This window comes from Delphinus delphis, chromosome 1 (assembly GCF_949987515.2).
Source record: "Delphinus delphis chromosome 1, mDelDel1.2, whole genome shotgun sequence".
In the NCBI taxonomy this organism is placed as follows: Eukaryota; Metazoa; Chordata; class Mammalia; order Artiodactyla; family Delphinidae; genus Delphinus; species Delphinus delphis.
In genome coordinates, this window is record NC_082683.1 from 110,694,196 (window position 1) to 110,719,044 (window position 24,849).

At 53.9% G+C, this 24,849-nt stretch overlaps 3 protein-coding genes across 10 annotated transcripts; 1 reads left to right on the forward strand and 2 right to left on the reverse strand.

The window, feature by feature from the left end:
• Positions 1 to 836: 836 nt before the first annotated feature.
• On the reverse strand, positions 837 to 10,633 carry CRTC2 (CREB regulated transcription coactivator 2). 5 transcript variants are annotated; one of them, XM_060030330.1, is made up of 14 exons: positions 10,481 to 10,633; positions 7,620 to 7,721; positions 7,426 to 7,544; positions 6,805 to 6,864; positions 6,114 to 6,182; positions 5,840 to 5,943; positions 5,710 to 5,739; positions 5,474 to 5,538; positions 5,323 to 5,372; positions 4,948 to 5,192; positions 4,179 to 4,585; positions 2,592 to 2,861; positions 1,886 to 2,072; positions 837 to 1,754 (listed from the first exon to the last, which is right to left on the reverse strand). In XM_060030330.1, exons 1-14 carry the CDS (start codon positions 10,631 to 10,633, stop codon positions 1,534 to 1,536), a joined length of 2,082 nt encoding a protein of 693 aa, XP_059886313.1. In that variant the 3' UTR covers positions 837 to 1,533. The 5 variants fall into 5 exon arrangements, with proteins under 5 accessions (XP_059886313.1, XP_059886305.1, XP_059886340.1 ...); XM_060030322.1 differs by having other exon boundaries at positions 5,710 to 5,763; XM_060030357.1 differs by lacking the exon at positions 10,481 to 10,633 and adding an exon at positions 10,189 to 10,273 and having other exon boundaries at positions 5,710 to 5,763.
• A 630-nt stretch (positions 10,634 to 11,263) lies between these two features.
• Positions 11,264 to 15,327, reverse strand: SLC39A1 (solute carrier family 39 member 1). Its single transcript, XM_060030372.1, has 4 exons — positions 15,266 to 15,327; positions 14,321 to 14,539; positions 14,031 to 14,161; positions 11,264 to 12,907 (listed from the first exon to the last, which is right to left on the reverse strand). The coding sequence occupies exons 2-4, from the start codon at positions 14,505 to 14,507 to the stop codon at positions 12,251 to 12,253; spliced, it is 975 nt and encodes a 324-aa protein (XP_059886355.1). The 5' UTR covers positions 14,508 to 14,539; positions 15,266 to 15,327; the 3' UTR covers positions 11,264 to 12,250.
• A 4,266-nt stretch (positions 15,328 to 19,593) lies between these two features.
• On the forward strand, positions 19,594 to 24,841 carry CREB3L4 (cAMP responsive element binding protein 3 like 4). 4 transcript variants are annotated; one of them, XM_060030404.1, is made up of 10 exons: positions 19,594 to 19,818; positions 20,245 to 20,422; positions 20,663 to 20,909; positions 21,054 to 21,175; positions 23,153 to 23,245; positions 23,379 to 23,485; positions 23,600 to 23,668; positions 23,777 to 23,861; positions 24,055 to 24,151; positions 24,281 to 24,829. In XM_060030404.1, exons 2-10 carry the CDS (start codon positions 20,249 to 20,251, stop codon positions 24,472 to 24,474), a joined length of 1,188 nt encoding a protein of 395 aa, XP_059886387.1. In that variant the 5' UTR covers positions 19,594 to 19,818; positions 20,245 to 20,248; the 3' UTR covers positions 24,475 to 24,829. The 4 variants fall into 4 exon arrangements, with proteins under 4 accessions (XP_059886387.1, XP_059886393.1, XP_059886369.1 ...); XM_060030410.1 differs by having other exon boundaries at positions 20,245 to 20,356; XM_060030386.1 differs by having other exon boundaries at positions 20,663 to 21,175; positions 24,281 to 24,838.
• The last annotated feature ends 8 nt before the right edge of the window (positions 24,842 to 24,849 follow it).

The window sequence follows — 24,849 nt, forward strand, 5'->3', positions numbered from 1 at the left end:
GGGGGCCGGGTGCTCCTCCGCGCGCCCCGCTTTCTCTGCTCCCCCCACCCCCCCTCCCCCCTCCCGGACCGCGGGCGCCGCGGCTCCCCCCAACCCCCAACCTCCCGGGCCGGCGGCCGTGACCCTGGCAGCGCCTGCCCAGCGCCCGACCGCCTGCAGCGCGACCCCTGGCGGCTGGGAGGGCCCCTTGCACCCAGGCGGCTTCTCACCAACCAACAATTGCCGCAGGACACTGACCCCTGAAGTCTGGGGCGCGCTCCCGTCCCACCCTCGGTCCTACTCAGACGTGGCTTTCCTGCCTGGGTGAAGGCCCTGAAAGCCTAGTTTGCGGAGACCCAGGTGGCTGCCCCTACTTCCAGGTTTAGGGCACACCGCATTCCCTTCCAGCCTAAGCCAGAAGCTCCGAGTTCTCTTTTCTGAAAATGACAAGTTTTGGAAAGAGGAAGAAAGGCCAGGACTGTAGGGTGTGGGAGAGCAGAAGAGGTGGGGGTAATGGAGAAGGGGCACTACTCTTCTGTGCTGCATGGGGGGAGAGAATAGAGGGCAGAAGCTCAGATGGTCAGAGGGCTAGCAACCCAAGCCAGAGAGAGGAAACCTCTTCAGAACAGGTTAGCACTCAAGCATCTGAATGAATGAGTGGAGAAGAGTGGGGAGGGTGAAGTGAATTCATGCATTGTGAGGGGGCAGGAATGAGACCTAGGAGCATGGGGTCAGAGGCTGGCCAGGTATCACTGCTAACTTCCAGGTCCTCTGGGCTTAAAGGGCCATAAAGAAGAGGGAGCCAACCTGAGACCTACCTGGCGTCAGTAGTTTTTAAATCCTCTCTCCTTAGGAGCCTTAGCACTGAGGCCAGCTACCCGGGAAAACTGGGATCATTCTACCAGAAAAATCCAGAGCCGAGAGCTCAGCCAGCAGTCACCTCTTCATCTCCTGACTCACTGCCAGGCCCTCAGGGTTGAGGAAGAGCAGTAACTTGTCCGGCCAGTCACAGCCCCTGTCCCCTGATGCTGCAGCAAGGCCCTGGACAGATGAGAGGGCCCGTGCCCCAAGAACTCCCTCGATCCCGACCTGCATCCCAAACAGCAGCCAACGACACCAAGGGTTTGATATGATTTTTTTATTAACATAATATATTTAATAAAAAATAATATCCACTCTGGCTCTCTCCTCCATTGCAAGGGGAAGAGTGGTGAGGAGGGGCTGGCACTGCCCACCCCTAGGCATCCGGACAAGCCCTGCCTCCAGGGCTCCCCTCTACCCCCTGCTTTCCAACAGGCTCTGACCTCCAGACAGACGGTTCAAAGTTACAAGTGCTTTAGGCCCTCCCTTGAGCTCCCCCAAGCCCCATCCCTTGTGCAGAATTCAGGGGCCACCTGGACAAACCCCTTGCCTTTTCTCATTCTTGGGATCCTCCGTTCATGTTAGAAAGAGGATCTGGGGGCAGAGAGTAAAGTCTCTACTGGCCAGGGGGAAGGGAGGAAAGGGACAGTGATGGGGGACAGGGCCAAGAAGAGGGATGTCGATGAGGTGTCCTCACTGCAGCCGGTCACTGCGGAACGAGTCCTCCACAGCAGGGTCAGGCAGCAGGGCACAGGGGTCGCTCAGCATGTTGAGCCCCTCCAGGCCCAGAGGCTCCATGCGCAGCTCCTCCTCCAGCCCCAGCCCCAGCTCCAGCCCAGCTGCTGACACCTCAAAACCGGGCACTCCAGCCAGGGCCGCTGAAATCTCCTTAGAGAAACCGGGGGAAGGGTCTCCTGTGTGGGCAGAAGAGATGAGTGAGGACCCCATGTCTTGCGAACTCTCCCAAGACCCCCTCAGTCTCCTGCTGTGCCACCAAATGTATCACGCCCTCCTTCCATCCCCCATCACCACCCACACCTCTTACCTGTGAGGATGATGTTAGGCCCTGAGCCATGGCGGGAACAGTGGGTTAAGTTCTGGTGGTTGAGGGCATGGGGGTCCTGGGGGCCACTCACTGGCCCCTCACCGCCTAAAAATCCAGGCCCTTCGGAAAAGCCAGGGGGATCCAGCGCCAGGCTGGTTGATGGGTTCTCCATGCTGAACTGCTCCAGCTATGGACACACAGACAGGCCTTGAGAAAGCAGGCTTCAGAACAGGGTGGTCCTGCCTGCCTTTGCCTAGCTCTGCTAACACATCCTCTTTGCCCAGTAATATTCATACACCTCCCCCTACCCCACCCCGCTTCCCACCTCCACCATGGGAACAAAAGCAGAGACGGCGGGAGATGGCCACAAGCACAGCGACAGAAGTGAGCACGGGGCCCAAAGTAGGTGTGGGCACCGTACCTACTGGGACAGAGCATGCGCGTGCCAGGAAGACAACGGGTCAAAGCAGTAGTCATCAAAGAGCAAGCTGCACGGAGGTAGCTGGGGGAGAGGGGCAGGAGTCGGGGTCAAATGCAGGAAGAGAGGAGCCCCAAGTTGGCGGTACTGTGTTACCTGGGGGCAGGTAAGAAGGCTCTCCCCCACCTAGATCTCCCAGTTCAAAATGCCCCCCTCGATACCACTCAGGCTCTTTTGGCCCACTCCCAGCCCCTCCCCTGCTTCTGAGCTAGGGACCCGGGTACTCACGTTCCCCAGGCTGAAGTCACTCATCGGCCGGTGGTAAGACTGTTGCCCATGCCCACTGGGGCTGGGTGGGTACAGTGTCCCATAGTGCAGCTGCCTGCCTGGGGGCTGCCCACCGGAGGGCTGCACTGAGCAGGCCTGAGAGGGCAGCCCTGGCTGCTGCAGAGGCTTTGGGGTGGGTGGCTGGGTGGGCAGAACCAAACTTGGGGGACTGTACGGGTATGGAGGCAGCCGCTGGTCACTGGGCAGCTTACTGGTGTCCAGGGCGACGCCCTGAAGAAAAGCAAGGAGAAAGGGGGAAGCTTACCCCTCAATGTGCCCCCTGAGAGGAGCTCTTTGTCAGGGCTTCCCACCCTTTTAAGCTGCGACCATTGTCAACACAAACCCAAAAGCGTTCCATTGGGCATCGCTGGGGTGCAACTACTCTCAAAAATGCGTCTCAGGATGAAAGTGACTGAGAGAGGTTAACACAAGGATAATTTTGAATCCACTCCAGGAGTCAACTATTCCTAAACCTTGGTACTTTAACTACTGTTAGTAAGCAACTACTTGTGACACACCTCACAAGGGACTGATCACACAACAGTGACCTTGAGAATGGCTGTTCTAAAGCCTTGAAGAGGCCAGAGGGACTGTGAGAGGAAGGAGGGAGGAAGGAGGGAAGCTAGGCTTTTAGTCCAAGTTCCCAGAGAGCAGAGCCCTTGCTGGCCTGAGCTCAGTCTTTCCTACAGAAAAGGGGACCTGCATAAAGATGGAACATAGAACACACATTCCAGGGAAGAACAACAGAGAAAGAAAGGGAAAGTAGGGGAGAGGAGAGGGGAAGAAGAGCGTTAGGGTGAAAGAAGGGGAGCAGAGAGAACAGAAAAGGGGAGCAGTATGGGGAGGGAGGGAAGAGCTAAGAATGTTGACACTCAGGAAAAAACCCTAAACCAAGAATTTTTAGTAATGGTCCCAACTCTTCCCTAACATGCTGTGTAAACTTGGACAAGTCACTTCCCTTCTGGGCCCCAGCCTCCTCATCTGTAAGATGAAGGGACTGGGCTCCATCCTCTGACAGTCTCTGACTCTATGAAATCTATGAAAGAAGGAGAGGAGATGGGAGAGCGGATGGGACAGGATGGAGGCAGGAGAAAAAAGACAGACAAGGAAAGAAGGATCGGAACAAAAAAGAGAGAAAAGGGAAAGGACAAGCTATCATTTGTCGAGCATGCACCCGGGCTAGGCATGGTGCTGCGTACTTTCCGTATGTGATTTCCTTTGATTCTTACATTGCTGTCCTGGTTTTACAGACGAGGGTGCTGAGGCTCAAAGAAGTTAAATAACTGTCCAAGGAGACTGCTAGTAAGAGGTGGGGCCAGGATTTGAAATCAGAAAACTTAACCCCAGGGTTTGTATTCTTAAGCCAAGAGGAGACAAGGTGGCTAAGAGTGGGGCAGGCAGAGGACGGAGGAATGCAAGGGGATGGATGACAGCAGGAGTACAGGAGTTAAGAAGAGGTATTTGAGGAAAGCAGGGTGGGAGGGAGAGAACTTGGCAGGAGAAGGAAGGGAAGGGAGACAGACATGTAGGGAAGGCAGCCACGCATACCTGAGTGATGGAAGACAAGGTGGGTGACATTGTTGGCGAAAACTGTTTGGGCAGTTGCTGTTGGGACCTTCTGGCGTCGGCTGGGCCCGCGGGCAAACTCAGGGGACTGAGGGGCACACGGCGGTGGCGGGGAGAGGCCCCAGGGGTAGAAGCTGGGTAAGGGGGGGCACCCAGCACCGGAGATGAAGCAGAAGAGGAGGAAGAGGAGGAGGAGAGGGCCGGGGCGCTGAGTGAGGGGTGACCCAGGGAGGTGGTGGACAGTGCATGGCGGGCCAAGGAGGAGGCAGGCAGTGAGGGGTGACTGTGGGAGCCCTGGAGCTGGGGCTGAGGACTGCTCAGGGAAGCCTGGAGGTTGGGATTGCTTAGGGAAGACTGCAAGGATGGGTGGCTGAGAGGTGAATGAAGTCCTGTAGGCACAGACAAAAAACCAGAGATGCCAACATTACTGATGGGAACTGGGCCCCTTTCTGCCCAGAATGGGTAGCAGTGGCCAGACTATGGAAGTGGCAACACAATGTCCTCCCTACTCTGTCCCTGACAGTCAGGATGGCATTGCCCGCTTGGGGGTTGCTCTCCATCTTCTTTCTAGGAAAAGCCACACCTACCAGTTCTCACTGGCAGAAAACTGCTGTGAGGGAATCCTGGGGTACACAGGTGAAGGGCTGGTGTGGGCAGTCACAGGAGAATCCCAAGGTGCTCGAGCCTCCCACCCCTTCGTCCCTCCAGCTAGACAGCACCCCAGGGACACACAGCCAAGACAGCCACTCACCTGGTGCATCATAGCCTGGGCCCAGGCCCAGGCCCCCGCTGATGCCCAGGTGGGTCATGGTGTGGGTCAAATTGGAGGTACTGTTGCCCCCACTCAGGCTGGGGTAGACTGTCTCCTCTGGGTCCAGGGGGGTGGGCAGCGGTGGGGGAAAGTGCAGGTTGGTGAGGTCAGGTAGGGAGCCTCCCGTGTTCATGGCAGGTGGGAGGACAGGCACAGTGGCAGGCTGGTCAGGAGATGGAAAGATGCTGGGGAAGGAGAGGAAAAGATGTAAATGGGGATGGGGGGCAGTGGTCAGGGAAGGGCAGAGATCAGCCCTCCACATTTCCCTTTGCTTCCCTCCTCCACCCGCTCAGCTGACCTCCGAGAGATACGTACTTAATTCCAGGGACTTCACAGGACCGAGGTCGGGAGGAGGATGAGGACAGCTGAGGAAAGAAGGAAGAAGGTGGCAAATGAGGACAGAGCTCAGTGGAGGACCCTGAAGACCCGTCCCATGGAAAGAAGAGGGACAGTGGGCCACGCCTACCTTCTTAGCATCCCATGGTTTCAGCAAATGCTTGTCATCTGGCAAGTTCTCCTCAATAGCAGGGACTTGAAAGAGAAAGACTGGTGATGAGAGGGTTGAAGAAGAAGGCAGGACAGGAAGCAGACGCAAGTGGAAGGGCTCCCACCCCCTGGCCCTGAACAAAGCTCCCAACACCAGCCCAGAGATTCTCTGGCATTCAGTACCCGCACATATCAAATGCGGTGAGGAACACATACCTTTGGAGTCCATTTCGCCATCCAGAAAACCTGCAAAGGATACGGTGGAGCTGGCTGCAGTGCCCACTTGCCTACCTGCTTCAAACAAAAGCTCCACGGCTACTCCCTCCCCTGGGACATGGCCACTTACCTCCCCGGCGGCTGGGCAGGACGCTGGGGGGTGCAGGGCCTGGATAAGTGTCCTGAGGGCTGGGGTTCATCACACTTGTGTGAAGGGCAGAGTCAGAGCTTGTCCTGTGGGGGGAAAAGAGATGAGCTGCCACCTGTGACAGTCTTCCTGGTCCTCATGCCCTGCTCAGTAGGGGAAAACACTAGCTGGGCTGGGACAGGGTCGGGTGAGAGAGCAGGGCCCCAGAAACTACAGATAAGAAGAGATGTGGCCTAAAGAAGGCAAGGGCCATCACCTGTTAAGTGCAGATGGTAGTCGAAACAACTGCCCCTTCTCTGCAGGGAAATTGCCCCAGGGCATTGTCCTGGGATGGAAAAACAAAGTGATGAGGAGGAAGGCTAGCAATGGACCAGAGGGCAGGCATGGGGGTTGGAAAGTGTGGGGCAGCCAAGAGGGCTGGGCACCCAGGATCATCATGCCTCTTTCTTTCTGGTTCTGCTGATATCTGTGATCCGTGAACCCTCTCCCCAAACAACCTAGGAGATCTGGAAATAACTCCTCTCTGCCAGGACAAGCTGAATAGGAATCCTGGAGCCCAGCCACTGTGCTGGGTGTAAGTCTTAGGGATGAGATGGACAGGGGAAGGGTTCAGAAATCTGAATGCCAGAACACTGCACCTGGCACCCACTCTTGACAGGAGGCAGCCATTTTCACCTGCCACCCTACCATTCTCCCCTCCCCCCACACACACCCCAGCTGCCATTAGTCCTGCTCTGGCTGGACTGGGAGGCTTGGCCACACGTGTCAACATGGCCAAGACTGGACTCTGACCCACCTACTCCACCTACCCCCACCCCTCCCAGCCCTGCCATTACGGGAGGAGGTACTGCTGAAAGCCTGGCCCAGCGGGCCCAAACCCAAGCCCAGCTCCCGCCAGAGACAAGTCAGAGAGTGGGCAGGAGATCCTGCCCGCCCTGGACACTGACCTCCGCCAGCTGGACTCCGGGGGAGGAGATAAGTAGGCAGGACTATAGGGAGAGCTGTCAATGTGAAGAGCACCAGTTAAGGGAAAAAGTGAGGAGGGGGTGGAGGGGAGAGAGACCAGATGAGAGAAAAATAACAGAAGGCAGCAGACGAGTTGTTTCAGGAAACAAACACCTTTCTCCTCCTCTACAAGGGGCAACGATAGGGGCAAAGAATGGAAGAGAAAAAGGAGCTGGAAAATATAGGTGAATATCTAGGCAGGGTTTGGGGGAGACAGGTCTGTGGAGGTCTCTGAGACTGAAAGCTATGAACAGAAATGTGAGCAGGAGGGAAGCAAAATCCCTGTAGCATGAGACGTATCACGGAGCCCTGCCTCCAGCAGCCAAGAGCAAGCTGAAGTGAGGACGGTCAGAGATGGAGGACACAGTCTCAGGAGGCGCAGCTCCCTGTCACAGCAGCCAGTGCTGAAACACGCACCAAATGTCACTTTTCAGGGAACCTGGGTGAAGGAGAGCTCCCGCAGGATGGCACTGGACAACACTTCAGGTCCCTTTTCCTACCATGAGTTCCTGAGGAACCCCACCCCATTGCCCTCCAGACTCCGCAGCCCCTCAGTGAAGGATATGTGGCGGGGGTAGCGGCGAAGTGGGGACACCATTCTTCGGGGATCTCGCTGCACCCGTTCCACCAGCCCGTGGTGCCGAGTGCTCCGGGATGAATCCAAAGGGGAGTGGAGGGGGCTCTGCCAAAAGAGACAGGCAAGTCAACAGAGGGAGGTGCGTGAGAGCCTGCGCTCCCCCAGCTGGTGTCCACTCACCTGGAACTCAGCCAGGCCACAGCCAATCTGGTTCACGTTGGGCAGAGAGCCACCATAATGGGAGCTCCTTGTGTATGCCAGTCGCAGTTTTTGGGCCTGTAACTGAGACATGGAGGACAAATGGGAATGTCAGGGAGGGTCCTGAGCACTGTTCCTGTGGCCATCCTTGCCATCCCTGTCTCCAGGACATGCTACTATTGCTGCTGCTTTTAAGAGATCTGCCAGAAGAAAAGCCAGTACTGGGGAGAAGGTCCACTGAGACCTGGTGCAAACAATCTGCCCTAGCTCTTCCTCAGGCTGCCCCCATCAATGCTATCACTAATGCCTGGCATCACCCTGCCAGGTGGAGCCTGATACTCTGCTCAGGGCCTGTCCTAGTCGGCATCAGTCTAAACAGAGTCCCTGAGGGGTTGCCAGGAGCCCCTAGGCTAGTCACATGGGTTAACTCCTGGGGAAGGGTGCCTATTAGGCACCTCTGCTTTCCCTTCCAGATGTGTCCAGGACTAACTGGAAGACAAGGGAAGGGCCACAGGTGGATGCCATAGAGCCATAGCTGCCAGCCTCTTTCCTCCCCACTCTGGAGGGCAGGCACAAGCTCCTGGGCTCTGCCATTTGCCCAGCCTCAGGAAGGCTACACAGAGCCTGTACCTCCCAAACTAGAACAACTAAGGAATGATGGCTCTTCGAACTGGAAAAACAGTGCCAAAACAAAGAAGCATTCTTCTACATAGTCCTAAAGCCCCTGAATTGGTAGGGGAGCCTGGAGAATGGGGGTGAGAAAAGCAGTAGCCCACTCCAGCCTGGCCCAGAGCTGTCTCCTTGGCCTCATCCTCACTTTGGGGAGATACGTCTGGCACCGGAGTAAGACACCACAACCCTCAGCCTGGCATGGTTTTAGTCTGTCTAAAGGTCTCATGTCCCTCTGTGAGAGGTGAGCACCTACTTCTAAGACTCAGCTACTGCCACCCCAGCCAAATGAGACCCAGGGCAGCTGATGAGTGGTTAAGATTCTAAGAGCTTCCAGGGATCACACCGTTGTGCATAGGGCAACAACAGAATTGACTTTCTGTTCCAAGAGGTCAGTCCAGTGAGTTTAGCAGGCACTATGCTGACCTTTGGGCCACTTCAAGACTGCTACTAATATACATGATAACCCCAGTTTCCAGGAGTATAGGCCCCAAAGGCCACATCTGCCTCAAATGAGACTTCCCAGCTGGCCAGATAACAGGCTGAGCTCCAGGTCTCTAATCCCTAGCTTTAGACTCTTGGGTCCCCAGGCCCTGGACATGTATGCCCACTAGATTTTTTTATGTGCAGAAGAAAAGTTACCCAACAGGGGCAAGGTGAGTGGAGGGGACCTTTTGACAGACCAAGGCACCACAAAGAAAGAAGGTCCAGTTTTGAGCTTTTGTTTGTACCTATAAGCCCTAAGATCCCACCATTCCTCCGTTGTCAGATGGAGGTCAGCCTCTGGCCCACCTTCCTGCCTCTGCCCCCACTTTGATCAAAAGCTCCTAAAGGGGGGACAGTCCACAGTTAGATCATGGTCCTCACGGCAGTTAGAGGGGGTTATGCACACACACACACACACACACACACACACACACACACACGATTTGCTTCCCCACCTAACTTTCTCTGTTCTGACTCCCAAAAACTAGGACACATGGTCTCTAGAGACTTAAAAGAGTAAAAAACACAAAAAAGACTAACAGAGTCAAGGGAGACACACACAAAAATACAACCAGAGTTACAGTCATAGGCAGGTTCAATCAAAGGCAGTCAGACGAGCAGAAAGAACTTTGAAATGTGGTATTTATGTTCGGCCATCCATCACCCCTTAAATTCCTTCTAGCTCCCTGCCATAAGGGATCACTGCAATATCCTCACCTGCTGTTTTGAGAATAATGTGTCCCTAAATTAGGACTGCACACCAGCTGGGCAAACTCCCACCCCTCTCTCTCTCTGACATCCAGCCCTGGGAAGCAAGAAACCAAGATCAGGGGGCTTCAGAAGCAACGCCGCCAGGATTCCTTCTTTCTGGAACTTCCCAGGAATGAATATTCCCTACACACAGAAGACCCTCCAAGGCACCCCATAACTGACCCACAAAACAGTCATCTCTCTAGAAAGTTCAGCTAACCATCAGGTTCCACATAACCTATAGCCAACTGGTTACCCTCTTTCAAGATCCAAAGCCCTATCTCTCCTCCAAGGCGGCCAGGGCAAAATACCACCAGTCTGTGAGCAATGGACCTCACCTTCATTCACGTCAGGAAACCACAAGAAGTATTTGAAAAAGGAAGCAACGGGACGGGACGCAGGAGGGGACTTCCTGGCCCACTATACCCAGCGCTGCCGTTCAAACCACTCAAGGGGCCCTTTCCCGGAGATACTAACTGCCAAGAGTAGCACAACAGGGCAGAGGGACCAGATGAGAGGAGATCACCAACTGAGAAGAGCCAGACTAGGGCAAGCAGGCCATCCCCCAACCCCATAACCCAACATAGAAGATGCTTCAGCAGAGTCCCTGAGAGAACTCAATCAGAGATGCACAAGGACCACCCACCTCCTACCTCCGCCGGGCTTCGGGGACCATCTCCTCTCTCTGTCCACTCCTGCCTCACTTTCTCAGTTCCCATTCGTTCCCAAACCCTCCAGCCTATCTGGAGTTTCGACCTCCTCCCGCAAAACCCGTCTTCCTGCCCCCCGGCCCTCCACCCGTGCCTCCCAGACGGAGGCGCCCGCTACCCCGGCCGCGTTCCGCCTCTTTCGCTGCGGCTCCCGCCCCCGCCCCGCCTCTCGGCTCCCCGTTCGAGAAGTGCTCTGCTCCGCTCCCGCTTGCCGGCGCGGCCCCTCACCCGGGTGGAGCCGATGTCCATCATCACCTCCTCGAAGGCCGCCGTCTCCTCGGCCTGACGCTGCTTCTGCAGCGCGATCTTCTCACTAAACTTGCGCGGATTGGAAGCTGAGGCCGTGGCCGAGCCGGGCCCGTTCGCCCCCGACGTCGCCATCTTCCTCCCCCGTCCCTCCCCGCCACCCTCCCAATACAAGCCACGGCCTGCGCCGCGGGCCCCGGCCCGGCTCTTCCAGCCGTAGCCGCCGCCGCCGCCGCCGCCGCCTCAGCAAGCACCGCGAACCCGGCCCCAGCCTAGCCCTGACCTGCTGCGCGCGGGGACCGCCGGGAATTATAGTTTGTTTACGTGACTCCTTCGCAGCCGCAGTCACGCAATACGGGAGAGGAAACGGACACCATTTCCCAGCTGCCCTGTTAACTCCGGGAACTGGGGACTTTGCTCCTCCCTCTCGGCTCCTCCCTGCGCGGGGCAAACTGGGAAGAGTAGTTCTGCATTGGTCCCGAGCCTACAAACGCGAAGGGGCGAGGGATTAAAGAGAGGAAAGGAAAAGGGAGGAAAGGGAAGGGGTGGAGACAGGGAAGGGGTGGAGACAGGGAAGGAAGCAGGAAGAGACAAGAGGAAAAATTTGGTCATCTTCAGGGAAGGGAACTAGAGGGGCCTGAATGTAAACAGTGAGATCAGGGATATTCAAACAGCCCTAAACATCTGGGAGTCAGGCCCTCTCAGACTTGCCATGTGCCCACCCCTTTCCCAAGACAAATGAATCAGATACCGTACAGATGTGTAGAAACTTGTTTTATTTGGGTAACATGTCCCAAAACAGGTCAGTTAGTAAAATAGATTCTAGAATATATGGCCCTATGCACAGCCCTCCCGCCCCAAAAAATAACCCTGGGGGCGAGCCTTCCCCTTCCCCCTTGGGATCCTCTGGTATAAAAAAGTTTTGGCATCTCAGTGTTTATCATCTAGGCACGGGGCACCATGTCCATTTTCAGTATTCCTAGGGTACAGCAGTAGTGGGGGACGGTAGCTCTGCCAACCTGCCCCCCACCCCACCTCAGCAAACATTTCTGTCCCACCCCACAATCTGGGACCAAAACAAAGAGCAAGCAGACCCCTTCCACTGAGGTTCTGGGCAGGGCTCAGTGCCATCACTTGTGCTTTGAGAAAGTGGGAGGGGATTTATTTGGCACTTTAAAAATACAGGAGTGACCAGGGCTGGAGAAGCCAGAGAAGGTACCAAAACTGGCAGGAAGATGCCATTTGGCAATAGTCCCCTGGGAGAAGGGAAGAGGAAGATAGATATGAAAGTAGGAGCTAAGAAAAGTTGGAGGGGTCCACTCCAAGTGACAGAGGGCTGAAATGGGCTAGAACCAACAGGACTGCTGACTCTGGGCCTATGCCCTCTCTATACCTCTATCCCACAGCAGCTGGGTACCCACCTCTGGCCTCCCAACTACCAGCTTGTCCCTATATGTAGTGTCTGATCCCTGATACCAGCACTCAGTGTCTTCCCCAACACTAATGTCCCTTGATCATGTCTCTAGTGACTTGACCATCTTTTGTCCCTTGGGCCTGGGGGCCAGGCTCTTGTCTGCCCACTTCCCTCTCATTGGCCAAATAGTGCCAAAGGCTCCATCCTTACCTCCCAGAGAACTCTTTGGTCCTCAGTACCTCCCTTCCCCACTCCTTCCTATTCCCCACACACTGGGAGAGGGGGAGGAAGGTCAAGGGCACGTGATACCCAACCTCCCGTGCGTATCTTGGAGCCCCCTAGACTTGGATAAAGAGCAGGCCAGTGAGCAGGGCAAAGCCTCCTAGGAGTAGAATGACCTTGAGGATTCTCTGCTCAGAAGTGGCCAGCTCCTGGGGCAGGATTTCCAGGAAGGTGATATAGAGAAAGGTGCCAGCCGCCATGCCCTCCAGCACAGACTGAGCCAGCTGGTGCAGTGGCCCTGCTGACTCTGCCAGAGCTGCACCCAGTCCAATGCCCAGGGGTGTCATGCATGAGAAGAGGATCCCACAGCCAGCCACAACCTGTGCTCGCAGGTGGCTCTGCAGCAGCCGCAGGGATAAGCTGACTGCCAGGATACCCTTGTGGAGCAGCAAAGCCAGGCACAACTCCATGGCCCGAGCCCGGTCTCGCTGCAGCCCCACTGCCAGTCCCTCAAACACTGAATGCAGGGCCAGGGAGAAGACCAGTACACAGGCACGTAGGGCTGAGGGGGCTGCCGGGGCTCCACCTGCCTGTGGGACCTCTGGTCTGTCATTCCAGTGCTGCAGCCCACCATTCGCTGTTCCCAGCAAAGCCCTCATGTCCTCTCGAGGCGGTGGCCCCGACTGTTCCTTGTAAGCCATCGTGATCTGCTCCATCACCAGGACCAGGAAGAAGCCCATGGCCAGGATGAACTCTTGTAGGGGGAACTGGAGCTGTGGGCAAAGGGGACAGCGTGGACTTCAGGAGACAGGCCAAGAATGGGGAGGAAGAGTCAGATGCAGAGTTTAGTGGAGTCCCAGTTACACAGACCTGAGTTCCCACACACAGAGCCACTCTCAGTTACACAAAAATATAGTCACTTGGTGCCATAGATACCGTACAGATTATGGTGTCACTCCCAGTGTTACATGTAGATCATGGTTTCTCAACTTTAGTACTATTAACATTTCGGATTGGATAATTCTTTGATGTAGAGGGCTGTCCTGTGCACTGTAGGATGTTTAGCAGCATCCCTAGCCTATACCCATTAGATGCCAGTTAGCAAGCCCTCCTTCCCTGAGTTGGGACAACCAAAAAGTCTCCAGACATTATCGAATGTTTTCTGGGGAGGTGGGGGTGAGGGTGGGAGGATGACAGGGGTGGGCAAAACCACCCCCAGCTGAAAGTCACTGAGGTAGATGGACACAAAGTGTCACATTGGCCCACTTTCCCAAATGCTCACACACAGAGCCACATACTGTCATGGGGACAATCAGGCTTACACACAGTCACACAGAGACACAAGTCACTCAGTCACAGACGAACAGTTACATTCAGTGTTACTTCCTCACTTCCTCCAACTGTCTCAGTTTTTCCAATAAGACTGTCCTATGCCTTGGACTTAATCTTCCCCACATCCTACTTCCTTGGTTATGTAGCCTTTCGGTCAGCAACACCGGGTCCCTGGAAATTGCCTCCTACCTGTCCCAGGCCTGTAGGGACCTCTATCTCCAGCCCTTCAGGAAAGGGTGAAGGGTGAAGATGATTCTTGGAGGGCTATTAACTTCCTGGAGGCTGAAACTAGAGAAACCTTACAGATAGGTCACACACCTGGTAATAGGGTTCCTCACACTGTCACAAAGGGCACATAGGGGTCACATAGGGACTGAGAGGGTGAGAACCTATAGAAAGAGTTATGCTCTATGACTAAAAATCACAGCTCATGGGGTCACAAGCCAAGAGCCTTCCATACAGTTGTGGAGTGACACATGGACAGATCCATACAAACCACCGCTCCCAGAGGTATGTGATTGAACACCACATACAAAGGGTCACATGCAGATGACCGGGGCTCACCGTCACATGAAGGGCTGCCAGGGCCTCATCTATGGCAGCCAGGTAGTCAGGCAGCAGGTCCAGGAGACATGTGGCCAGAAAGACACCACCCGCAAAGCAGCTTACCAGACTCAGGGCTTTTTGGCGGGAGGCTGGGCAGGAGTGGAGCACAGAAGGGAATGAGCAAATGAGCCCCACTACCCAACCTAAGCAATAGTCACTCTTGCCGTCCCCTCTTAGGTCACCTTCCTTAGCCCCAGAGCCTTCCCTCCTCCAAGCGTCCATGGCAGCAGGGAAAAGGAGAGGCTTACCTGAGGCTTCAGGGTTAGCGCCGGGCCGGCGCAGCACGCAGATGGGCACCAGACTGCAGATGAGAGTGAGTACCAGCAACAACACCAGGGCCCCCAACTTCACCTCCAGTCCCATGGGCACTGGGGGCTCCGAGGCTGCTGCCTCGGGGCGCCACACCAGGAGCTCTGGCTCTCCCCAGGGCCCCATGGCGGCTGTGGTAGCTCCAATGACTCTCAGACCTAGGAAGACAGGGTGAGTGGGGGAGTGGTCACAAGGGAAATATGGGGCCAAGGAAAGAGGAAGGCTGGTCAGCAGAACGCAGCTCCCTCACCCCAGCCACTCTGTGACCTTCCCTATCCCAGTGTGACTCATCCACTCCTGTACTGGGAATATCACTCTTTCCCCTCAGACTTTATCCCTTTCAAGTGACTTTTTCAAGTGACTCATTCAGGGACCTAGCAAGGGGGAAACTGAGGCATGAGGACTGTGTGGATATCTCATTACCCTTTCACGCGGAGCTCCCAGAAAACTAGAGAGCTGGGGTCCTCTAAGCAAAGGAGAGGTCAAGCCTCCTTTCCCGGAAGGAATGGATGAAGCGAAGAGGGTTCAGGGAGAGATGTCATGGGTAGCTTCGTGGACCACCTGAACAGGGAGAGCTGGGGTGCTCTCCCGCTCCCATTTCCCCAGCGCCATCCCCCCGAGAGCAGAGAGCGACCGTTTCAAGCCACAGGCTGGGATGTCGGGGCAAACGACCAAAGAGGGGCCCTAGGCGTCTGGGGTCCCGGGACGGGCTGACCCAACAACTGAGGGCGGTGTCTGGAAGTCCGGGCTCCGGGAGGCGGGGTTTGAGGCCGCCAGCGTGCCGGGAAGCTGAAGAAGAACGTGAGAGCCCGGACTCCAGCTCGTAGGCCCCGAGAAGCCTGGGCGGCCGACCCAGATCCCGCTCTCTGGGATCCCGCACTCACCTCTCGAGGGTCTCACTACAAGGCACCCGCTCTGTTCCGGCCTCCAGTCGGGAATTCCCGCCCCCTCCCCATCGTTTACCCCTCCCCCCGCAGCCGCGGCGTACCGACCCCCCAGTAGCCAATGACAGCGCCCAGAGGGCGGGGCCATACTGGGAGTGACGTGAGCTAGGAGCAATCAGAGACCAGCAGCCAGAGCCCGGCTGAGCCGAAGACAACCGGGGCGGGGCAAGGGAAAGGAATTCGGAGAGCACCTAGGGGCTGAGGGGCTGAGGGGCTGAGGGCCTGGGACGCTGTGGTGGAGGTCTGACCAGCGAACGTGGCCGGTCAACGAAGGCTTCCGATCCTTTGAAGATTCTAAAAGAGGAAGCTAGAAACCCCGCGGTCAAGGCTGGTGCGCCATACGCAACCCCCGCATTCCCAAGTCTTCCGCCTCCCACATCTCTGAGGATATCTGCCTGGTCTTGGGCCGAAGTCTTCCTATCTCTCTTAGAAGATTCTAAGATCCCCTTCTGGGCACCTGGGCACCAAAGGGAAAGCATTCCCTTCTTAGGACTGACTTTCTTGCTTGACTCCCTCGCCAGCACCCACAAGGAAGAAAAAGGACAAGGAAGAATTGGAAAAGGGGAATAGCAAAGTGAGAGTATTTCTTGAAAATCAACCCTTCTTGAACTACCAATGGCCGGAGCTGACTTCTCTGCACCTTCTGCCTGCAAGTGGGTAAAAAAGTGGCGGGACCCTTCTCAGAGGTTGCTGAAACCCCACTCAGTGAGGAGCTTCTCTCGGCACACTCCAGCTTATCACCCTTACCGTGCCTCGAGGCATCTGGCCAGGGTTCTCTCCAGTCTCATCTGGAACTCTCCAACTTCTCTCCCTCCAGCCCTGTGGGCCTCCTTTCTGTTTTCTGTTCTTTGAATGAACCAGGGTATTTTCGACTCTGGACCTTCACTGCTTCCTTAGCCTGGATACTCTTGGCCCACATCACTGTGCTATCCGAATCCTCTTCTAGTTTCATGGGAGGGTAGGGTGCAAAGGAGGAAAATGAAGGGGGGGTCAGTCTATTTTTTTTTGCAAATGTGAAAAGGCCTCACCTAAAGAAGGGACATGGTGATGCCTCTGAGAAGGCTCTGGAAATGCAGGCCAGCAACTTCCTTAAGAAAAGGGAATATCAGGACTTCTTGGTGGAGGGGGTCTAGGAGAAAAGAATCATACAGGATTCTAAGATCAGGATGTAAGTGAAATGTGGTATTGGTGTCCTGTCACTTAATGAAAGTACCGTTGCTGTTCCAAGCTCTTCATTAAAAGATAAAAATTACTGGGACTTCCCTGGTGGTCCAGTGGGTAAGACTGCACATTCCCAATACAGGGGGCCCAGGTTCGATCCCTGGTCGGGGAACTAAGATCCCACATGCTGCGGGGCAACTAAGCCCACGTGCCACAACTACTGAGCCCACATGCTCTGGAGCCCACACGCTGCAACTAGAGAAGCCCATGTGCCACAACAAAAGATCCCACCTGCCACAACTAAGACCCGACACAACCAAATTAAAAAAAAAAAAAAAAAAAAAAAAGTCCGGGGCTTCCCTGGTGGCGCAGTGGTTGAGAATCTGCCTGCCAATGCAGGGGACATGGGTTCAAGCCCTGGTCTGGGAAGATCCCACATGCCGCAGAGCAACTAGGCCTGTGAGCCACAACTACTGAGCCTGTGCATCTGGAGCTTGTACTCCACAACAAGAGAGGCCGCGACAGTGAGAGGCCCGCACACCGTGATGAAGAGTGGCCCCCGCTCACTGCAACTAGAGAAAGCCCTCGCACAGAAACGAAGACCCAACACAGCCAAAAATAAATAAATAAATAAATATTAAAAGTCCGTATATCGCAACTAAGAAGCCCACATGCCACAACTATAAGCCCACATGACCCAGCAAAGATCCCATGTGCCGCAACTATGACCCAGCTCAGCCAAAATAAATAAATATTTTAAAATAAAAAAGATAAAAATTACTATTAGGGAAAACTCCAGATTATTCAAGGGAATAATATGCATGCACTGGTTTGTCTGTCACAAATTATGCTTTCAAGATTACTGTTAATTAGTAAATTAACAAGGAATCATGGACTGGGAGTCAGGACACTTGGGTTCTAGTCCCAGCTCTACCTTAATTGATATGTGATCTTAGGCAAGTCATTTTCCCTCTCAGGAGCTTGATAAATCAGGTGGAAGAGGGAAGTTAGACTAGCAGATGATGCCAGAGTTTCCATCCAGTTCTAACAGAGGCTGAGAGCAGTCAGCCCTCCCTATTCACAGATGCGGAACTGCTACCACGAATACAGAGGGCTGCCTGTACTACATCATTTTACTTAAGGGACTTGAACATTTGAGGACTTTGGTGTCCGAGGGGGATCTTGGAACCTATCCCCCACAGATAAGCAGGGATGACTGTATATCTTCCACTTAATCATCTCTACACATGCAGCCTGCAGGAAGCCCTTTGAAAACTTTCTTCCTCTAGGAAAGATCTCAGCAAGGACAGCTCCGCTTTCCTTAGAGCTCTGCATGAATCTAGGAAGCCTGCTTTGTCTCCTCACTACTTGAGCAAGATGCGGGGAGATGAGCAGGAAAGCCAGAGTGGGAAAATTTGAGAAAGCCCCAGCAAGGTAGCTTCGTATAGTGCAAAGAATATGGGCTCAGGCATCCAAATCTTGGTTCAGCTACTTACAAAGTGTGAATGAAAAATGTTGCCTGCCATGTGAGTAAACAAAGGATGTTGCAGCCATCAAGCCACTACAGGCGCCTGGTAAGCCCAGAGAGAACTCAGGATGGATAGGAATGGGCTGCCCTGCTGCCAGGCCCTCAGCCACTGCAGCCACCTCCAAAGGTGTGCCCTGAGGGACTTGGGATGGGATAGAACAGGAAACTGGCCCTAGAGAGCTAAGGTGTAAATCAAAGGAATAATTTCAGTGAGCCCAAGCTCTTACATTTTCCCATACATAGAGTGCTAACTTCATTAACTTGAGATATCTGGTTTTCTTTAATTAATAATAATCCTTTGATGTTCCTAATACGGGGTCTTTGTTGCAAAAACTGCTGTATATCCTGGTTCCTCCCTTACCTCTTTGGAGCAGTCCCTTAGAGCCATCTGAGAGGCTGCCTCCCAGGCTTGAATTCCTCAGAAAGACTGCTAAATAAAACAAAATTCTCAACTTCTAGGTTGTGCAATGTTTTTCAGTCAACAAGAGTAATCTTGAGAAAGTTACTTAACTTCTTTCTGCCAGCTGTGAGTTGTTATGAGAATTGTATGAGTAACATGAAAATACCTGACCATATATCAGTTACTTAATAAATATTATATCCTGTTCTTATCTTCACCCTCAGCTCATTTAAATTTTCACGGGAAGAATACCAGTTTGAACTCTGGATCAACCCAAATTTTTGTGCTTTATTCACTCAGCTATCCTTTATTTGAAGTACTGATGGGGAGGCAGGCAGATGAAAAATCATACCTATATCAGTATTATCCTATATCCATTATTTTATTTAAAGTGAATTCCTGGGTCATCAGTCTCTGGACCAAGGCAAAATGCCCTGAGTTTCGGTATTACTACATTCTAGTCACGTATCTGTCTTCTCATTGGTAAAGTTAGTAAAACATTACCTGCCCTGTCTACCTCAGCGCTGCTTACAAAAAACATTTTGTAAACTATACAAATGCAGGACACATATTGCATATTGTCGTTGGTAATCATACGCAAAAAATAAGTCATTCCCAAACCAAATCCGAATGATTTTTTAACCTCTTGCAGTTTTCTAGGCCCTTGTCCCTCCGTTAGTTAACAGAGTCCTGTGAGTGTGCGTATATAAGTGCTGTTCTTTATCAGTAGCATAATGCATGGATTACGGATTTGGACAACCTGCGATTGCGCGACTTTCCGGGCCCGCTGAGTCAAAGTGCTGTCACGTAACTTGGGTCAACAGGTTATTTACTCCCTAACACTTCGGAGTCACGTGGCAAGTGAAACCAAACCAAGCCTCAGCCCACATTCCGGAAGTTCCCCCGGCGCCCCCCCACACATACCCCACCCCTTCCCTACAGTAAGTCTTCTGGCTCTTACCCTCCCTCAGAACCAAACCCCCGCCAGACAAATAAGTGCTCCGGCCGCATTGGCCCCACTCCTTCTCTGACAGCCCGTTCCGACCAGTTACGGTGGAGCCTGCCTCGAGACGGTAATCCCATTGGCTCAATGCACTACCCCTCAAAACCTCTGGATGTCTTTAGCGTCCAATCAGACTCAAGTGTGGGAAGAGCGCCACGGGGTGGGGGAAGGGATGCCTCTGTCAGTCTTCGGCAATCCTATGGACTCTTCCCTCCTTTGTTTTCAACCCTGCCGTGGTTTCCCGCCTGTAAAACTGACGTCCAGAGGACAGGCACTCAAGCGTCCTGTGCTCCAGTCACAGCCATCTCTATCCTTCCCTGAGGAGCCAGCAAACCCTCAGGAAGATTTGCTATCGCTAGGAGAAACTGAGGCAGAAAGGGCAGGCTGCTGTTTTAAGACCGGTTTGTGCACGCTCCTCCTCTTAACCCCCTGCTCCAGCTACTGCGCCCCTATCGTGGCTCCTGGCTAGGTGCAGCCCACTTACGTAGTGTAAGGCTGGGGGCGGGGTTTGGCTAGGCAGGTCCAGGATGCGAGATCCTGGAGGAAAGAAAAGGTGTAGTGTTTGGGGCCATCAACGGGCTAGGCTGGCTTGGCAGGGCTGGGCTCTTCGGAACAGGTAATACCCAGGGGGGTGCCTGTTGGTCTGAACCAGAGAGATAAGGCCGAAGGCGAGAGCTCCGGGTGACAGGTGAGGGGGCTGCACAGGTGAGGAAGGGGGATAATGGAAGAGGGAGAGGAGCCCAGAAACTGGGGGGGGGTGGGGGAGGGGGAGAGCCATCATTCTCCTTCTGCAACTGCCCCCCTTCCCCCCCCATGCCTCCCCGCAGAAGCATGGATTTCAGAACCCCTGACCTGCTGGAAATGTGGCTGGAGCCTCCAGAAGACGGCTTCTCAACAGGATCCTTCCTGGAGCTGGGACTCCATGGTCCACCTTCAGAGGTCCCAGTAACTAGGCTACAGGAACAGGGGCTGCAAGGCTGGGAGTCCAGTGGGGGCCATGGCTGTGTGAGTGTGATGAATGGAAGTGGGTGTGGGTTGAGACAACTCTGTGATAAGAAGTCCAAGAGGCTTCAGCTTCCGCTTAGAAGTCTGAAGACAGAGCCCCTAAAATAGACATGAGCTGTAACTATCCTCATGTCCAAGGACAGAAGGGACTGAAACTGAAGCATGAAGGATCTAGTTTTGACGTCAGATAGGACTTCCAGAATTCTTCCTTATCCACATATACACCCTCTTCTACTGTAGGGTCTTCAAGAGAGTGAGCCTGAAGATTTCCTGAAACTTTTCATTGATCCCAATGAAGTGTACTGCTCAGAAGCCTCTCCTGGCAGTGACAGTGGAAGCTCTGAGGATCCTCGCCATCCAGACAGTCCCCCTGCCCCCAAGCCACCCAGTTCCCCTGCCCTCTATGAGGTTGTCTATGAGGCAGGGACCCTAGAGAGGATGCAGGGGGAAGCTGGGCCAGCTGTAGGGCTCATCTCCATCCAAATAGGTCAGTGTTCTTTGTGGGAAGCGGACAATGGCCCTTCAGGCCCAGCCCTAACCCTGGGGTTAAGGGAGTTTCCCCAACCTGTGCCACTACCCAGGGCCTGCGGCCATCCATCTCCTTTCTCCCAGCCACCTATGTTTCCCTCAGATCAGTGGAGCCCACCGTTTATGGTGCCTGATGCCTGTGTGGTCAGTGAGCTGCCTCCCGATGCTCATGCCCACATCCTGCCCAGAGCAGGCCCTGTAAACTCAGTGCCTCCTGCAGCCCTGGTGAGTCCTGGGGGTCAGCTGGGTTCAGTACTCCCTGATACACAGAACTGGGGAGAAGGGGATGAGGGAGGGGAAAACTGATGCTGAACACTGTCTTTGCCCTAATTTTTGTGGCATCAGGCCTGAATGCCAGGGAGATGTGGGCAACTTTAAGAGCAGGAAAAGACAAGAGAGACAGAATCCCTTGGGGGTAAGGGGGTGATGCCTCAGTTAAGGAGCGGGTGGGCTGAGCGAATCCAGGGATAGGGTTTGGAGAAAGCCCAGACCCATGAGCATTGCCTGCTCAGCTAGGGCCATCGTCTCGGCTTTGGGTCAGGATGTGGAAATGTGACAGGCCACCTGGGAATCCAACTGGTTACTGGGCACAGAATGTAGAAGCAACTGCAACTACGTTTTTTACTGGAACAGTGGTTCACCAGGCACCCACTGCCCATGGTTACAGTGTAGGGGAGTAACACATCACATACCTTCCCAAGGCTAGCTGGGCTGGTTCCTGCAGCGGGGATGAGGAGGGGGTCTTGCCCAGGTCACTGTTCCTTCCTTTATCCTGAAAAGAACTCCTTGTGTGCAAAAGGCAGGGAATAGGTTCTAGCCTCCCTGAAAATCTGTGGTTGAAGCTGAGACCAGAAGCCAAGCCAAGCATCTTAGAATCTTGGGCTGAGGAATCTTAAAAAGTCTGAGGCATCTAAATTTGAGTGTGCGTCAGAAACACTGGGGAGTTTGTACTGGACCACCGGGGAAGTCCTGGTTTTGTTTTGTTTTGTTTTTGGTTTTGTCCCTGGTGGTGCAGTGGTTGAGAGTCCGCCTGCCGATGCAGGGGACATGGGTTCGTGCCCCAGTCCGGGAAGATCCCACATGCCGCGGAGCGGCTGGGCCCGTGAGCCGTGGCCGCTGAGCCTGCGCGTCGCAGCCTGTGCTCTGCAACGGGAGAGGCCACAACAGTGAGAGGCCCGTGTACCGAAAAAAAAATAATAATAATAAAATAAAATAAAACCCTCTAGGGGAATTCCCTGGCAGTCCAGTGGTTAGGACTCTGCGCTTCCACTGCAGGGGGCACGGGTTCCATCCCTGGTCAGGAGCTAAGATCCCACAAGCCACACGGCGCGGCCAAAAATACATACATACGTACATACATAAATACCTCTAGACCTCATTTTTAGAGATTTTGATTAGGTGGATTGGGAGGGACACCCCTCTAACGATTCACCAAATAGTCACAGAGGCAAGAAGGGAACATCAGAATAAGGCAGAGATAGAAGTGGTTTAGCTAAAAGCCAAAGACCATCAACAGGCAAAAGCAAATTCCTCTTGAGTCACAAAGTGAAGCCTAAATCGTTCAAAAAGAAGTATTAGTTAGAAAAGCAAGTTACTCAGTTGATGGGCTCACATTAACCAGACACCTGTCTATGTTCCCCACATACTTTGTTATGAGAAGTTGTTCAATCTGGTTGCCTTTGGGGAATTCTTTGAGAGGGGACAGAACTTCAGTCTGAAAGTTAGGGCTCAGCCCCTAGGGGAGGATGGGCCATCGCCCCAGGGATCTCCTTGTGGTTGGCAGGTCATGGTAACACTGTGCCAAGCTGAAGTTAATGGCTGACAATGAATCATTTGCCTGCTGTAAGGTCAAGCAAACCCTACCTTAGTGAGTTACTCCACATCCTCTTCCAATACCCACAAGGTCTCCGCAAATGTGGACCAGAATAGGCCCTTCCTAACTTGCTGTGATTGCCAAGGTCTTAAGTCTGTGGGCAAAAATATGACAAAACCACCTTTCTCCCTTGTCAGCCTCAGGAAGTCCCTGTGGTTTAATCAACAGTCTGTCTGCATGAAGGTCCCTGCCCCTCATCTCATTTTACGGTTTGTTATTCCTCAGTGCAAATAGGAAACTCTCTCCAGGAGGCATGCAAGGGGAACAGCATGAGTACTGAAAATGGGATGACCCTCTCTCCATTCTCATCTTCTCTCGTCCCCCACCAGCTGCCCTGTCAAACCTTGTTCCTGACAGAAGAGGAGAAGCGTCTGCTGGGACAGGAAGGGGTGTCCCTACCCTCTCACCTGCCCCTCACCAAGGTAACACGCTTCCCCAAAAGGTATCGTAACCCAGCGGCTCTACCATGGCCTCTGAGGAGCCAGGATAGCAGGGGAAGAGTTGAGGAGTTGGGGGAGGTTAAGGGCCCGGGACTGACACACCCTGGGCCCCCAGGCAGAGGAGAGGGTCCTCAAGAAGGTCAGGAGGAAAATCCGTAACAAGCAGTCAGCTCAGGACAGTCGGCGGCGGAAGAAAGAGTACATCGATGGACTAGAGAGCAGGTATGTTTGGACTCACATTTCTGGATTCACGACTGGGCCCCCTTCCTCACCAAGGCAGGCAAGGTCAGGGACTCATGATTACAGAGCCTTATCCTACCTTTCCACCCTTCCTAGGGTGGCTGCCTGTTCTGCACAGAACCAGGAACTACAGAAAAAAGTCCAGGAGCTGGAGAGGCACAACATGTGAGTGAAAACATAGTGCGTGTGTTGGGGTAAGGGTGCAGCACACAGGGATACCATTCTTGGGCCCTGGTTCCCAGGAGATCTAACTCTTCATTCCTCGTTTCCCAGCTCCCTGGTGACTCAGCTCCGCCAGCTGCAGATGCTTATTGTTCAAACCTCCAACAAAGCTGCCCAGACTAGCACTTGTGTTCTGGTACCATTAATCTATTTCCCATCTCCCCTGCCACCTCCTCCATCTTCTGCCAGGTTGCCATCCTGATGCCCCCACTCCATAGCCAGACCTATCTTCCCATCCCTGATGACCCCAACTGCCCCCTAGTCACTCTGCCCTCTACTCCCTTCCCTTATTGTCCCCACAGCCCAAATGTCCTCTTGCTTCTTCCCAGATCCTTCTTTTCTCCTTGGCTCTCATCATCCTGCCCAGTTTCAGCCCCTTTCAGGGCTTACCAGAAGCTGGGCCTGAGGATTACCAGCCTCATGGAGGTGAGAGGCAAGGGCGGGAAAGGACTCTGTTTTCCAGAGTAGTCAAGAAGTGGGAGGGAGGTCCTGTTCTGTCTAGGATCCCCAACCAAGGGAGCACTATTCTACTGCCCTTTTTCCTTCACCCCACAGTGATTTCCAGAAACATCCTGACTCACAAGGACATGACAGAAAATCTGGAGAATCCAGCGGTGGAGTCCAGATTGGAGGGGTCACCTGGGGCCAAGGGTGTAAATGGCTCAACAAGGACACTGCTTGAGAAGACAGGAGGGAGGGCAGGCCCCAGCAGGCACATCAGAACTGTGCTGCATGCAGATGAGATGTGAGCTGTAACACCTCCTGGCCCACTTCCCAATCACAATAAGGAATCCAGGGCTCCGCTGGCTGTGGTTCTGCTTCCTCCTGGGGTTCCCACTCAGGGCTGTTTGGCCTCAGGGGTCTGAATCACATCAGGATGCCCTAGATGTCTGTACCCCATGGCTCAGTCTGCCTATGTCAAGGGGCACCTCAAATACTTTTGTCATGTATCTGTGATTTTATTTCTTCTTTGGGGATAGGGTTGAGGGGAAACTGACATTTTGGCTGAGAAATAAATTTTTTTTGCTAAAATTGTATCCTGACAGTTTTAAGTAATAGTAGAAGAGGGAGGAAGATAGGTACCTGGTAAACTGAGGCCTAAAGTTGCCACCCCCTTTCCCTCT

Excerpts from the sequence above, each read along its gene's own strand:
- CRTC2 (XM_060030322.1), bottom strand. The coding sequence starts at position 10,633 with ATGGCGACGTCGGGGGCGAACGGGCCCGGCTCGGCCACGGCCTCAGCT. Across the intron at positions 7,545-7,619 it reads GTGGCCTGGCTGAGTTCCAG|AGCCCCCTCCACTCCCCTTT; the intron begins GTGAGTGGACAC and ends CTCTTTTGGCAG. Across the intron at positions 6,865-7,425 it reads CGCCGCTACCCCCGCCACAT|TGACAGCTCTCCCTATAGTC; the intron begins ATCCTTCACTGA and ends TGCTCTTCACAT.
- SLC39A1 (XM_060030372.1), bottom strand. The coding sequence starts at position 14,507 with ATGGGGCCCTGGGGAGAGCCAGAGCTCCTGGTGTGGCGCCCCGAGGCA. Across the intron at positions 14,162-14,320 it reads CGCTAACCCTGAAGCCTCAG|CCTCCCGCCAAAAAGCCCTG; the intron begins GTAAGCCTCTCC and ends ACTCCTGCCCAG. Across the intron at positions 12,908-14,030 it reads TGGCAGCCCTTCATGTGACG|CTCCAGTTCCCCCTACAAGA; the intron begins GTGAGCCCCGGT and ends CTTTGCCCACAG.
- CREB3L4 (XM_060030386.1), top strand. The coding sequence starts at position 20,249 with ATGGATTTCAGAACCCCTGACCTGCTGGAAATGTGGCTGGAGCCTCCA. Across the intron at positions 21,176-23,152 it reads CAGTGCCTCCTGCAGCCCTG|CTGCCCTGTCAAACCTTGTT; the intron begins GTGAGTCCTGGG and ends GTCCCCCACCAG. Across the intron at positions 23,486-23,599 it reads ATCGATGGACTAGAGAGCAG|GGTGGCTGCCTGTTCTGCAC; the intron begins GTATGTTTGGAC and ends CACCCTTCCTAG.